Below are 15,980 nucleotides of genomic sequence, written 5' to 3' on the forward strand. Positions count from 1 at the left end.
TTATGTTTTTTAGGGCCAAATTATCAATGCATTCATTGCCATCCAAAATAGACAATTCAGACCTCTAGAGTTCGGTTATGTCACTATTTCCATGTATAAAGCTAGATGTCCAATAAAGCTAGATGTCCACTTTTAAATGCAAAGACTATCTCAGTGGATTACAACAAGTTGTCCTCGTTAAATAATATAGGCTAAACATAACTTTGTGGTTAAGCCAAGATAACATTTGATGTGGTAAATAATGTATTTTTCTTTCTGGCCAAGGGCAGTTTGTCATTAGATCACATTAATTATTTTTGGGGGGGGGCTTTGCCACAGCTGCTTTATATCTGTGAAGACCTGATATTTGACAATCTGGGGGAGGAAATAAGACTAAATCCTAGCTTGACACACACCTTGACAACAGAGTCTTGAGAAAGAACCCTACATGTACATAACATCTGTCAGCTAGCCATGCTACGCAGTAGACATCAACTAGCCAATATACATGTAGCTCAAGTTGATCCCTACCAACTTAAACCTGACCTGAGTTATTTTCAGCATCCCTGGTTGAGGGCAGGCATGCCAATGATTTCCTGGGTAAGAAGGGTTCGGACCTAAGCCCTGGGAGACAACTTGATCCAATCCAGGGGCCTTAAATTACTCTGAGGTTTACTGAAACACAAGGCTGTCCATCAAATCTACCACATGTATGCAGAATAAAAAGTTACAGTTGACTTCACACAGGAAATAAACTGATTTTGTAACTCATAGCTAACCAAGTTAACATAATTCCATGTTTTATTTTAAGCGCCCATTTAAGGCATTTACATAATCTGCCTAAGACAACTGACCTATTAAACTGTACATCGTCACCTGCATGTAGTACGTTAAATGTAAATGGTGATGAATGGACTGTAAAAGGTATAAATGGCAAGATGAAGAGCCAAACTGACCAGCTTAAGCCCGACCTCAGGTCAACATAAGTCTGACCCAAGGTCAACATGAGTCTGACCAAAGATGAAGTTGGATCTGACCCTGAACTGTCCAAAGACTAGGGGGTGAAGTTCAGTGGGTCAATTTAAGTACAACCCAAGGTCATGTTTAAACTGACCTCTGGCCAAGATGAGTGGGAGCCAGGTCAACGTGAAACTGACCTGGATGTAAGGTCAAGTTTGTAGTGGAGAGGACAGTTTGCTTACCTTGAGTTTCTTGAGTTCTCTCTTGGCATACATTCTCCTAGTGCAGCACTGAAGCAGGATCACAGCCTTCCTTGCTTTGTGGTATCGTTTCCTAGCCAACCAACCGCGCACCGTCCTCTGTATTGTTGTGGCCCTGGCTTGGCGAAGCACCTTGGTGTAGTACCGTCTACCATACATGCCTCTGGTGAAGGCCTGGATGGTGACGATGGAATGACGGACGTGGAGGTACTTCTGCCGCTGATGGTAACCCCGCCATCGCTTCTGGATGCAGGTAGCGGCATTGGTGCGGCGCATGTGCCTGGTTAACCTGTCGATTGTGGCAGAAAGACGTGACTGTAAGTCCTCCATCTTGTTTCAGTGGAAAATACTGTACCCTCTACCATGGCATTACTGAGGAAGACTCCGTGAGTTGGCAGAAAAAGATTACAAAACTACACTCCAAAAAACAGATGTGACTGAACTGTGAGGTACGGTGTGGACTTTAGGCACTCCTGCAAAACTACGGTTGATTACGTCCAACTTTTTTTTGGGGTGTGATGACTGCACCAGGAAACTATACCGGTATCCTGTCCAGAGAGCAGGCTAGCATTTCAACGCAACTGTCTGCAGTGGTGACTAATTTTTAACAAATTGGCCAAAAGCCAATGTTTTGTGAGAGCTGGGTCCAGAGAAGGTCACACACGGGAGGAAGTGCCGTGGCTACGTACGTCACTTAGGTAGCGACTGAATTTGATCCCCAAAAGATGTCTGCATAGTGACATCATAGTCCACCGATGTGGCTTAATGCAACGGTAGTACAAGATGTCCAGAGTCTCTCAGACTATTGGCTCAATATCAGCGTTCTTGGGGGAAGGGTGCCAACTTACCTCCTTGCCAAGAAGCCTCGGACCATCTTCTGTACGATGATAGTGGCTGAGCGTAGGCGCATGTACTTCTTCTTCTGGACCCAACCTCGGACTGTCTTCTGCATCAAGACACAGGCTGCTCTCAGCTTGTCAGCGCGCAACTTCTCCATGTAGGCAACCTGGCCAGCTCGGAAGAAGATCTTGGTCTTACCAAACTGGTATTTGTCAGGATCCTGTCAAGGTAATCCATATTGGACTTTAACAGTAAATTTGGGAACAGAAAAAACCTGATGCAATGTGAGAGACCTGTCACCCCAGACTCATGGTAAGTTTATATTCCATGTGTTGGTAAAAGCTTAAAGCAGTGAGTTCTTTGAAATCAACCACTAATGTTTGACAACTTTAAACTGTTAAAGATTCAGTTTTCTTCAGAGTAATCTAAATCACGTATTTCACCACCAGAACAATGTAAAAGTACTTTACACAATTGACACGGAGGAAAAAAGAAGTTTTAAAAGACATCGTCTCAGTGAATGAAATCACATATGCTTCAGTGGAGGTGAGAGGCACATATCACAAGGCAGTACACGTCTTTTACTAAGATGAGTATGCAGAACTTTGTCATAGTGCCACACACAAGCAAACCACTTCAGCTAATCAGTCCAAGCAATAAGCCTCGCGTATCCTTTTAATTAACACTGATGCACTCTTAGCTATTCCGAACCTCAGCAAGGGAAAAGGGGATTAAGTTTATCTGGGGGTCAGTCTTTCCGGGTTTGAAAAGGTGATTATTTCAGAAGTACTTCTTAAATGGCATTGGGCCAATACTGTGAAGCCCTGTTGAACATACCGACAGAAGACTACAGATAAACATGATAAACTGTGGCGAATTTGCTTAACACGGGCAATACTGATTTGACACAGGAGTACCAGGTGATGATGTGATAATAAGCAAGGACTTAGAATCAATTTAGATTATTCTGCTACTTGGACCAAGTGTAAACTTTGACACAACTGCACTTTCTTCTGAAAGTAGTAAAATGAACGACTGCCTTTTTTAATATTCCTATTAAGTCCCCCCAGATAGCAGACCATCACATAATGGAGTGAAATTTATTGCTCTTCACACAATTAGTCAAATAAATAAGAAGTTCTCAAAAATGATGAAGATACAGTGCTCATCAAATTATGCCAGAAAGGAGAAAACAAAATCAGAAATCATAATCTAAACTGTACTTTTCCAACTTTGGACTCAGTGCATTATTCAACAATGTTAGAAAAATTACTTGTGAAAGGCAGTCTAATTCCAGGGGCTTTATTCTGACATGTCAAATACACCTAAAAAAAATATATATATTTGATAGAAAAAAATCTTCAATATGTTAAGGCACACATGTGAGGGTATCTGCTACAGCTTGCATTTTGTGGCTATGGCTTTGCTTTTGACACTGACACTACAGTGAGTATCCAGAGCCTTAGCCTCAATCATCCATGCAATGGAAAGGCTGGTAACTGTGACTTACTGGTATCAATCTCGCTAGTGTCTTCTCGCAGGTCCCCCGCACGTTTTTGCGATTGACTTCTTTGGGTTTCATCAGTGCCCGGTAACGAGTGAAGAACTCTGCATAGGTCCACCTGTGGGACAGACCACCAAAGTGTCACTCAGTCTGACGAATGAATTTGGATGAAAATCACTCACACTGATTACCCTTATGCAGGATCTGAATCTGACTTACTATGCCAGGCTAATACAAGTATGAATAACATAAAGACAAGAAAAATCATTTCCTGGTACAGGCAATTCACAAGGAAATGAAAGGCATAGTGTTTACAATTATGAACCCTTATCACACACAACATCTGCCAATCCAAACATTAGGCCTGTGCCGGGTACCCGCCCGTCGATTTCAAAACCCGGTTCCATTTTTCCGGGCCGGGTACCCGTAAAAAAGTAAATAAATTAGGAACAAACATTCATGCACAAAATGTCTGTGAAATTTCTTACTGAAAAACAGACTTCATGGAAAAAACCACCGTGCCGATGAAAATCCGGTCCCGCGGTCATACATGAAACTTGAATTCGGAGATCGACAGCTAATTTTTTTACCCACTCCGCCCATTGCACCGCAAGTCGTTTTCCTAGTTCCGGAATTTCCTAGTTCACAAGAGCGAAAAAAACACTAAAATTCACGGGCGATAGGTCACTCGCTACGTGTGATTTTAAATATTTCTTTAAATTGAATAGTCATATAAACCTTTGCATCTAATGTCCGCTTAATCAAAATGACTTTTTTAGAGTTTCCGTTTTTGTTAATTTAGCGAAAACTGCAAGCTTTTCCCCACTCTCGGATCGCGCGGCGTTACCATGCAGAGTCGTTGCGAACTCAACTACACGGGCGCAGCAGAAATGTATGTGACGTAATGGGTTCGTCAACTGTGCGGCGCGGGGAGGATAACGTTGATAGCTCACTGTACAGTTTAAAAGTCGAGTCAAACTGTACGCAATTTCTACCTTTTTAATTCATTAGAATTCTCATTTTTCATCTAATTTTCTCAAAATTAAAAGATTCTCTATTAGAAAAGCAACTTTTTACAATGGTTTTGGCTGAAAATGGATTTTTCGTGTGGTTACTTAATATTTGTGAAGACGTTTTTGTCTCGATCCTAAACCGATCCAGAACTAGGAAGGTGTCATTACTTTCGTTGATCGATCCTGTGAATCCAAATATAAAAGCTTAGATTTCGAAAAAAAAAATGAAGTATATCCAAAACACAAAGTTGACTTCTGACCATATTTCACTCGAATTTGAGGATTTTTTAGCTGCAGTCTTACTGAATAATTTTCGCGATCCGGAACTAGGAAAATGACTGTACCAAACCTATATGAACAAGAGACCGAAGGAGTTTTGTCTTATGAGGGGGGAGCGCTGTTGATGTACACTTGCATGACTGTATTTGTAACCATCAAACCCTGTCGGCCTAAATGACTTTTGTGCAGAATAAGTAGTGCTTACTGTTTGAATTAAGAATATTTTTGTCAAATAAAACAATATGAATGAAAATTACTTTATGTCGGGATTGACGACGAAGCGAGAGCGGATTGTGTAATATTCCTGCGGTACTGGGACTCCACACGGCGTGCGGTAAGTAGCGATCACGCACAAATTGTGCGGTTGATCGGCCTCTTTTATAATCAAAGCACTAAATGTGCGCTACAAACCCAAAGAGTCAGAGAACCAGTTTAGTTAAGTTTTATACCAAGAAATATTCCGTTTCAAAATTATTTTTAAATTAAAGCAACTTGAATTTCCTCAGTGATTCAGCGGAACTGTGGATGAGGAATTGACCAAAAAAGCAGGAATGATTTTTTCTGTATGTACTAAAGCATTTCAAATCCAAGTATTTTTTCATTCGAAAAAAAAGGAAATGTTGACAGGTGCAAGTCATAATACAGTCGGCCAATCAAATATCACTTGTCGAAGTACTTGTGCATTAAAATCTCGACAATTTGAACCTCAGGGGAATGGAGTTATCCTGAAAAAGTATTTATAAAACTAAACCACTTCATCGTGGTACGTACCTTCGTGTGGCAAAACTTTCGTATCACTTAGTCATTTAACAACGTGGAGTGCTGCTATTTTTTTCACTTGGGCTTCCTTATGTGTGGTCACATGACCTTTCTTTTTACGGTCACATGACTGCTGCAGTGTCAGCGATTGGACTGCCTGAAGGGGACTACAATTGGGCCCGCGTTGCAATCAGGTTAGTTTCAGCGTCTTGAAAGCCAGGATTACACAGTTGCAGCTACGTTGATTTATGCAACGTGCTGGTCCTCGTCAGAAAAGAAATGAACTTGCGATGACTCCTGACCCTATCTAGACTTCCGATTCTTTCAACGCCGTTTGAAGCATTTTGGTGGCGGTTTTTTTGAATCAGAAACTTCAAAATAAGTGGATGTAATGGTGTGGGCATTGTTCGACTTACGGTGGTATTTTTGTACATAAAACTTTGAGCCTTTTAACCTGTGACGTACATAGCACTGATCTGGTCCGCACGTGACACGACCAGCGCTCACCATTCGTGCACGCCACATGCGTTCCGCGTGTCCGTGGTCATGCAGCATCCGGGACATTTCCTTTGAGCGTTTGCAGGTGCGTATATCATGTACGTGGTTTGCAGCTCTGTTCTTTTTTCTGACGTTTCCCGTGAAGATTTGTTTTTCTGTTTCATACACCCACACAAAATTTGAAAACTGAAGGTAACAGTTTCGTTTGATAAAAAGGTAGGAGAGATTATCTCCAACATTTGGAACAATGTTCTGCTTGCTTCCTAGGTACCAAAAAGAACCGTGTTTCGGGCACATGATCCACCGGGTTGCGCGCAATGCCATTATCAGGCGATCTCTTTTCCGGGTACCCGGGTACCCGATGTTAACAAAAAACGGGTACCTGGTTCTAAAAATACCCGCAAATGCACACCCCTACCAAACATATAGTGTGCAGTAAGTTTAACCACTTGCTGCTGGGAACCCCGTTTCGAGCACCATGGGTTTATATATGCAGAGCCAGGCTGCCCGAAATCGAACAAAAGAGCTGGTCTGTGTGACAAAAGACCGTTCTTGGAACAAAAGACCTGCTGCTGGGAATTGCCATCATTTTTCGAATTGCATTTTTCGAAGGTAATCTGTCACTGTTTTTAAACAGTACACCACTGTTTGGGGCATAGCGCCCCTGCGGATTAGCACCGCGGACAGAAGTGCTCCAGGGCCCCACTGACGAGCGACACGGCACCGCTGCATGGTAATCCAGTCGCGTTCGAAAAAAATGCCACTTGCATTCACTGGGGACAAAGGAAATTATGCAACACCTCACAATTCTGGGCTCTCTTTACAGGGCAGCAGGCCTGGCTGAAATACTCAGGAGTCCGTGAAGGTTGCCTGTCAGCTAAGAGCTGCCACCAAACAGTAATTCATGCGGGTGTAAACGTCCATTAAATGAAATGATGAATTTTTGAAGAAATTTGAAAAATGAAAATCTTGAAAATCTCCCGTATGTGTGCACTCGGCAGCAAGTGGTTAAATGAATCCAGTATTATACAACCAGGTATGATGATTTAACGTGGGGCTAGATGCTCAAAAACCTTTCTCAAGAACAAAGAAAGTACAACCAGGTACATGTAAACTGAACAAATTCATCAGTTTCCTTTGCTAAATTCTCATCGAGAGTTTATACACGTACCAATTTCTCTCAACCGCCAATTTAAGGCAGGCCCTTATTCTGAACTGCAAATACGTATTGCTAAAAATGGCCTTCCAGGTCAACAGACCGCCTCAAAGGACTTGTCACACTGAAGGAATCGGGTCTTTACCTGGATGGGTAGCCAGCCGCACTAATCCTGATGGTTTCCAACACACCACAAGCTCTCAACTGCTCTACCGCCCTCTTGGGCTCAAACCTGCCAGGTTAGAAGTGGAATGCAGTGTGATTACAGCTATGGAGAGCATTTTGCCTCGGCTTTAAAAAAGATCCAAAGTTAAACAGTTCAGGTCAGGTTTGTGACAAAAATTGTTGACTACAAACTAGGAAGCTACTTACCTGATTTTGAAATAAAAATGATTTTGAAATAAAAATGGAAAAATGAAATGTCTGGACTTGATGTTCCCCTTTAGTGTACATAATCAGACAGTATAATTCTACAAGACATTTTTATAAGAAAGGGATCTTGAGCACGCACAATTCAAATCTGGTATCCAATTTCTTCCATGTACATATATAATGCCATCTCCAAACAAACCAGGCATCACCAGTCTGAAAAAAATCTTGAATATTTGACGGAAGGGGTAATTTGTTACTAAAGAAACTCAATTTCTTTATTAACATTTAAAATTTACTCAACATATGATTTCTTTCAAACTGTGCCGGGACAAAGTTTTTTACGTTACAAGTTTGGCATTACTCACTCAAATGCTGCCTTGGTGTCGTTCGGCTTGATACAGCGGACATAATGAGGTATGGTCGAGTTCAACTTTTGCATCAGATACTGGAGCGACTCACGAAACTACAAATTACAAACAACTGCAGCTCAAGCAAGACCAGACTAAACTCTGAATCAAATGACGCTTTTGGGTCCTTGCATTTGTTAATTTAATTAACTCATTTATTTCATAAGAAGCCAAGTCTTTGCACTAGGGAAATCTTAGTATATTGTCAAGGGTAAAATCCATGCATTATAATGTGCATATATAAACACTTTAGTCTGTACCAGTAAGTGGGTCTCGTAGATTTGAGTTCCATCCAACTCAGCCCTGTGCATTTTTTCGCCTGCAGCAGTACTATTCCAATGAATTTGGAGGTAAAATTTTACTTCAGTTATGCATGTTATTTTTTTAGTTTTTACATAATTAACACCAACCATGCCAAATCCAACAAGATTCTGTATAGTTTACAATAAACCCCAAGTCTTGAGTTACCAAGAGAGATGGATGCATTGGTGGTTGCCACAGCAATTTTAGCATTCTCACCTGGCTACCGACAGATGATTTGAAGGATTTCTGGCCTTTCACAGCTGGTCCAATGCCTGGCTTCACCACAGCTTTTCTTTGCACTTCCTGAGTTGCCTTCTTCTCCCGGAAAAGATCGGCTACAAACTCAAACTAAATACAAACAAGATGGGAAACCAAATTAATGCATTGTAAAAATCAAGCTTTAAAAGAAATGCATTCTACCGGTACTAGAGCATCTAAAACATTTCTAAATCATTAATTACTTATTTCACTTAAAAGAGACCCAAAGATTTCATGATCAACAACTACAATGACAATTCTTTACTATTTAAAATTCGACAAAAATTGAAGGGCCTGACATGTTGATCCTTGGAGAATACTTCTACAAAGCAACAAGACATTTCTCCTAAGAGAGATGCTGCTAGAATCAAAACGCCAGGCCCTGTCACTTTAATTTCTATATTTCAGGTCACTGTAGTCAGCAGTCTGCTACTTTACATTTAGCAACAATTCTCCAAAAAACTAATTGAAGTTAGTAAACTTTGTTTCCGAATACTGCTTTCTCAATGCAAATTGTTATACCAAGTTAATATGGGTATTATGTCAACTTTCAAATACCCCAGAGAACAAAGTCACATTATATCTTAGCATATAACCCATATAACAACAGATTTCATTCCATGTTGCTGTCACACAGCGCCCCCTCACGGCAGGAAGGGATAAAACTACCTGACTTCCTCTCAGTATGTTGATGTGTTCCTCATTGACGTTATCGCGATTCTTCTCTACACAGCCGTCTGACTGGTACTCCACCTTGTCGGCAAAGTGATGAACGATGAACGCAGACTGTGACATCCGCGGCTTGGAGAAATGCTTGCTTTTACTGAGGCTTTTGTACAGCTTTTGACACCAGTTCTCGTCCGACCCTTTGGGAAGCTGGGTTCAAATCAATATTTCAAGACTGAATGGGACATTTGTGATCTGAGATTGATGTTAAGCTGGCTTCCTTTGCAGAATATCTTCTTTAACCTACATCATGCCAGATAATGTATTCAGGTAGGGATTTTCTGTGCCAGTTACATGGAGGATGTCAGTTAAGCACATTGTGGCGATTTCTCCATGCAGTAGTGGTTGACATGTACATCCTCATCCCCATGTTTAAGTGATTCCTATTGCTTTTGTATACATACAGAGGCTCCCACTAGTCCATGGAGGTTGAGTGTGGGTGTGGAGCCCTAAAGGGGCTGTGCGTAACAGCTTGGGTTGTAGCTAATCTTGTTCAGTGATAGGCCGTGTTGGAATCACTTGGCTACGGCCGGAAATTACATACGAGTCTATGGCAGAGGCCATGGCCATTTCATATGAAGTCGTGTGTAAATTCCGGCCATAGCCAAGTAATTCAGACATGGCCATATTGTCTCAAAGCCACGACGCAACAAAAAATGGCACATAAATTTTGACCAGATGACCACCAAAGGTCAGCATTTGTAAAGGACTGTGATTGTGGGATCTTGTTGTTTTAGAAGGTAGTCTTTTCGGTAGTCTTAACACTGTGTCTGGGACAAGATTGTTGTGGCATAATTCAGTTGTCAAATGGTTACACCAGAAACAGAAAACAGTTTTGAGACACTGTCTACAAGCTTGCCTCATACTCAAAGTCAAAAACAGAACACCAGGAGATGTTTTACCTTTATGCAAAAAATAGTTTCAAAGTCTTTTTATATTTTCTCCTGGTATCTATTGCTACACACTGACCATACATTCCTCATCCAGCAAGTCCAGAATGCCTAATTTATTCTCAATGAGGTCTATGCAGGGTTGGTTGTCATAGAAATCGATGAAGGACCATTCAATCTGCTCTCGGACATACTCCTCCTGCTCCAACTTGAAGACATGCTGCAAGTAGACAAAGTAAAAGGATAAAATGATTGAAATCTCCACTCTGAGGTGTGAGGGTCGGACAAGTGTTTAAGAGCTTTCATCATTTGTACACAGATGTATCTTATGTACGTTATACATTTCGTACACTGTGTGAGCGGCTTTTTATGAGCAGTAGACGGCTCTCTATAGAAACTAAGCAGTATGACTGAAAATGTCTGAAACAAATTTACTAAGAAGTTTTACTAATAGCCATCGAATGCTCTTGGAACTATTAACGCCTTTTCAAAAACAGATTCTCAAGGTCTATAGTGCCATGAAATTGTACTGCGAAAATTCCTTTCAAGCAATCTTGCCAGTTAAATAGACTCCATAAGAACAAAAGCATTCTGGGTTCAAATTGAAAGAGAAGCCATTGAAAGAGAAGCCATCTTGAGTAGCAAGGGCGGGGTCCATGACTACAAGCAATAGATGGGTAGCACCATTTCTGCTTACATGAATATGAATCAATTTATGGACAATGAAGCTGTAAGGAAGACTTCAAATGCAAAACTTAATTTGATTTTTTGTTATGAAGAGATTTTTCTCGGTTCCACTTCAACTATCTCAGCGAGCTTTCTTCCCGCATCTTTACCTGTGTAAACTGCTGCTGTAGTTTCTCGTTTGCATAGTTGATACAGAACTGCTCAAAGCTGTTGATGGTGAACATCTCAAACCTGCACATTGGACAAGAAAATTTGACGCCTGGAATAATCCCTTTGCAATTACTCAACGCACAATCAGCTTCTGCTACCAGCCTAGCACACGATGAGTGTGCCAACGTGACACTCAAAATTTGCTGGAGATTAAGAGGATTTCTGACAAGCCAAGTACATACGGTGTTGGCATCCTCTAGTGAGAAGGCAGTGGTGAAATGTTGCACCTTTCAGAGCAGGAAGGTAACAACAGGTGAAGGAGGAGGTCTGGCTTAATGCATAATGTTAGATTACCAAAGGAATTAACTGCCTTAACTGTGGTTCACGAGATACAAACATTTTCAAGGTCTTGCGCGCGAGTACCAATCAATTATGACACTTTTTATGAATCATGCACTTTCTTTCTGAGAAACAATACCTGTATCTGGACTTTCCATCATTTCTGTCCTGGTTCACATTCTAGTAAAGATGTGAGGCTATGCAAACTACCAGTACACAAATTATCCACAACGGTAAAGCCAGATTTGGAGCGTGCTGAAATTAACCTCCCACAATTCTCATTCCTTCTTCCCCACCAATCTTTTTGAAAGAGGCCATATTTATCCCAACCCCTCCAAATTCAACATGCCATTTGAAAGTACCAAGGAAAACAGAGGGAGTTGAAGCTGGAAACTTGTTTGCGGCCTGTTTTTGAGCTGGTGCAGTATCAGCTCAAAGCGTAGACATACAGATCAACCAAGTGCATGCATTGCGCATGTGTTCAAGTTTTAAACGACTTCCGTTGTTGTGGAGACCAAAAACATTACGGGGACAAATTCTTAGTCCCGTTTCTCAGTCTCTACATTCCTAACAAAAGGAATTGTCCCCTCCACATGGTGACAACCTGGGCATGTTTTCAATTCATTAGGCAGAAATCCAATGCGCCTACATTCAGCTGTTTTCCAAGTTTTTCGCTGTTAATATTTTGGAGATCACAGAATGCATTAAAATTTGAACCAGCTGGCAAGCTTCATTTTCACCCAAGTGTTGCTGGCGATTTGGAATGCTGGTGAGCAACAGCCCTGGCAGTAGATTCCATTCAATTTCACTTTGAGCAAGAGAGCTGGTGTAAAAATGTAACACTGGTTCCCCACACACAGTGGAGGATTTTGGAGAATGTACAAAGATTTCTGGCAATCCTGCGTATTAGTAGAGACCAAGGTTTTATGCGGATTGACAGCAATGGCAATGCATACGGGGTGTGTTTAACCAGCAGACTACTTCTAGACCAAAAAGAATTGATGAAGTTGATGTCTACCGCACAGAACCATCCTGCATGGCTGGACTGACCCATACACGTACTATTCTAATCTCAAGTCAGAAGAAATTCTTCAGTTTCTCACCCGTAGATGTCCAGCACACCGATGAAGTTCTTGGCCTTAGAGGTGGCTTGGATGTTCTTGTTGATTTGAGACACAATCCAAGAGAAGAGCTCTGAGTAAATCCTCTTGGCTAGAGCGTCTCGGGAGAACACAGCCTGGCAAAAGATGGGAGAAGACAGAGATGGGTTAGGACTGGTAGTATTGATTAGGGTTCAGAAGATTTTCAAGTTCAAAGGAAACTGACTCATTCCGAGAGAATCTCTATCATTCAGGAATTACAAGAGCTGGATATTCATGTACCAAACAAAGAAACAAAGTCATGTCATTTCAGACTGTCTCAGAGGTCTACTTTATTACTTTGTTCAATGAAATCAAAACATTCTATAACATCTGTACCTTGATGATATTGCTCAAATAAGAAACTGAAGGGTTTGGGATAGAATCAGAATCAAGCTGAGATTTCTTGTAAGGGCCGAGGTAAAATTCTTAATCTGTCACGTAATACCAAAACTCTACATTCACCTATTTTTACAATATGTCATAGATAGTTTGACAGTTTGGGCACTCTGATTGGTCCAGTGCCTGTCAGGTGGGAGGTTTTACAGTGACAGTCTAAACCTCTGATGACAAGCGTTAAAAATCAGTCAGCCTTCAGTTCAGCCCCTTTCAGTGCTCGGCTCCTATCTAGTTTGAAGTGTACAAACATTGATTTCCTTATCTTAATAAGTCCAGAAACCCCAAGAGCCTGTTACAACTGGAATATCAGACTCTATGACGTCAGAGGGCTACCGGGTACTGTACCTGGGTTGCGGTGAGCGGTTTGGTCAGGATCTCACGGACTGTAATAATCTTGCGATTGCAGAGCCATTTCTTCATCTGTACCTCCTCGATGCCCAACAACTCACACAAGACTGGTAGACTCTCATTGTTCTTCTGAATAATGCAAACAAACGTGCCATTTCTGAATCAAAATTTCATGACAACTCAACTCTTCGTTTTAAGCAATTATGTTCACACATACGAACAGATGACAGAAACATAATACTTAATTTGAAAAATTTGAAGTCTGCAAGCAAGCGCTAAGGTCTAGTCAAACATGAATAAAAACTAGAAAGCAGCTGAATTGACATTATCAAGACTTCATAAAGTATCCGCCCAGCGCTGAAGTGTACCCTTACCGGTGAAAGAAAGACATCTGGTACTAAGTTTTCCAAGCGGGTTCTTGCATACATTCAAGTGTGCACGCAAAGACCATTTATTCCAGAAAATTTATTGCTCATATTCAGCATATCTTGCATCAAACACGCCTAAACTTGCACGCCTATACAGTGAGTGCGTAATAAGCGACTGTCAATTTCATTTCAAAACACGCCCTCTTTTGTTCGTCCTCGCAGTAGATATGTCTTCATAACTTGTTATGTACACGTATCAATTGTAGTTTCTAAATGATTTGACATACAAAAATAATCATATCCTTATTTCAGGGACTTTTGGTTGCCTAAAAGATTAATTAATTAAGATTAAATCCACAGAATAATGGTTGGTGGTAGTTTTGTACTTCCCATAACTTAGCCTCTGGGAACAATTCGTTGGTTTAGACTTTTAGTAGTTGACTTGAAAGTGTAAAATCTGTATAACTGCAAATTTAAAAGGAAAATTTGATAATTTTTCTGTGAACAATGCAAATACATGTAGCTCGCTTGGCACCCTGACTCTGCTTTCAAAATGTCAATGCCTCCAGACTCCAAAAGGTCAGACACATAAATAGATCTGACTACCTTGCGTCATGGGAGTTTTCACAATCTTATACAGAACGTACATGTATGACGTTTGAAACAGCAGCAAAGTCAATTCCTGACTGGAATGACAGTTCCTGCCTAAAGTGACATTTGGGGCCCAACTGCTGGATCAAAACCTTGAGCTCTCTCAATTTTCTATAGTCTTCAAGAAAAAGATTGATCCCTAACCTCTATTTTACTGCTCTCATGATCGCCGGGCCTGATGTCAACATTCCCAAAGTGCAAGACAGCAGCAATTACCCGGAATATCTGCGTCATGTGGTCTTCCTGAAAACCTGCAGCCGAGATTCAACATCATCAACCGATTAGTATGGCAGTAATTGCTATTTACAAATGCCTAAGACAGTTTAGCCAATTTCGTTGGTCGAGAGCCTGTCACATGGCCATTCTTAAAAGTCTGAAAAACATCAGCTGACTAATCATTAACACAGTTGGGTGTAACATGAAATTTATACTCCTATGAAATCTGGTCCTCTTGTATTGGTTGAACCTTCAATCTTTCCTTATGTTTGTGTAATAGTACCAATGAGTCAGCATTTTGAGAGTTCCAAATGCACACTACATCTGGCTCATCGCATTCTGCACCACCTTTAACAGTCAGCGCAAATCTCCAAATAAGGAGATTGTTTCAACTACATACTCATAAGAGGCACATACCATAGCATGGCTAGAAGGGCATTTAGAAAAAAACACTAAGTAAAATTGTTGGAACAAAATCACTGCAAAGTTAGGATTTTTAAAAACTTGTTAGGAATTCCTGACTCAAAGGGTATTTATGAATGGGAATAAATGTGCATACACGTTCATTTAAGACTGGCTCAGGAAAATGGATCCTGATAATGTCCCTACGTTTGGTTCCATTAATCAGCATCTACATGTATTTTCTTGAAACTGAAGGTAAAATTCTGTAACGAAATTGCTGGAAATCCATCATACGATGACTTCTTTTGACTTGGACTAAAAAGGTATTTGGGTAATTCCAGAAATAAGGTGTCCATTTTTTTCGTATCCCAGTCACCTCTGACATATGATTTTGCAAGTTAGAACACATTTTCAAATTTTCAAGAGTGATGAATTAATGCAGAGTACTAGTACCTGTCAAACAAATAGTAATAGTTTGAAATCAATTCCGGTGATATTTCCATGTCAAATAACAAAGGTCAGATGTAACAGGGACATGAAAATGTCACACTTTTGGAACCCTAATTTCTGGAATTACCCATTTATAAATGGGAATAAAGACATGTATGCGCTTGGCCGGCTCAGGATACTGATTGCTGATAATGCCCTTGCAAGCAGCTCGGACATTAGTCATGTCCGCTCTCCTGAGCTGGTCTTAAACGCACATTTAAGACCGGCAAAGCACACATTTATTCCCTTATTTAAGCCCAGGCAAGCATGTTTACTCCTTTAGAGTTAATTAAGTAAAACATCAACAATGCTTTGCACGTCTACTTCATTCACAATGTAAGATTTAACTTTTTGATTTCAAAGCTTTTAAGAGGAATTTCGTTTGTTCCATCAGTGCTTTAATGCCCAGTTTACTGCTTCAAAGCAGAGAGAAAATATTCTCGTTTGTTTTCAGTTCATGCAGTGATGATTAGACATTTTCTTTCCTCTCAACTTAACATTTATTTATTTAAATCATGTTGGACTTTGTCACATTTTGCGCTCAGCCTGCCACCACACCCTTTTTCAACAAATTTAACGACTGCAACA

The 15,980-nt window shown here is 40.7% G+C and overlaps 1 protein-coding gene across 10 annotated transcripts in view; it reads right to left on the reverse strand.

Moving 5' to 3' along the window:
• The window catches only part of LOC110974492 (unconventional myosin-Va-like), a 94,659-nt gene that overhangs the window by 39,207 nt on the left and 39,472 nt on the right, over positions 1-15,980 (reverse strand). For all 10 annotated transcript variants that reach the window (XM_022226177.2, XM_087140513.1, XM_087140509.1 and 7 more), the window contains exons 8-19: positions 14,430-14,536; positions 13,264-13,395; positions 12,484-12,617; positions 11,041-11,122; positions 10,284-10,424; positions 9,258-9,464; positions 8,547-8,678; positions 7,986-8,083; positions 7,394-7,480; positions 3,550-3,661; positions 2,048-2,259; positions 1,182-1,488 (exon numbers count right to left, since the gene is read on the reverse strand). In XM_022226177.2, the coding sequence (XP_022081869.2) occupies positions 1,182-1,488; positions 2,048-2,259; positions 3,550-3,661; positions 7,394-7,480; positions 7,986-8,083; positions 8,547-8,678; positions 9,258-9,464; positions 10,284-10,424; positions 11,041-11,122; positions 12,484-12,617; positions 13,264-13,395; positions 14,430-14,536 (1,751 nt within the window). The remainder of the gene's footprint in view (positions 1-1,181; positions 1,489-2,047; positions 2,260-3,549; positions 3,662-7,393; positions 7,481-7,985; positions 8,084-8,546; positions 8,679-9,257; positions 9,465-10,283; positions 10,425-11,040; positions 11,123-12,483; positions 12,618-13,263; positions 13,396-14,429; positions 14,537-15,980) is intronic.

The sequence above is a fragment of the Acanthaster planci genome, linkage group LG08 (genome assembly GCF_054643075.1).
Source record: "Acanthaster planci isolate LZ-2023a linkage group LG08, COTS_SCS, whole genome shotgun sequence".
Taxonomy (NCBI): Eukaryota; Metazoa; Echinodermata; class Asteroidea; order Valvatida; family Acanthasteridae; genus Acanthaster; species Acanthaster planci.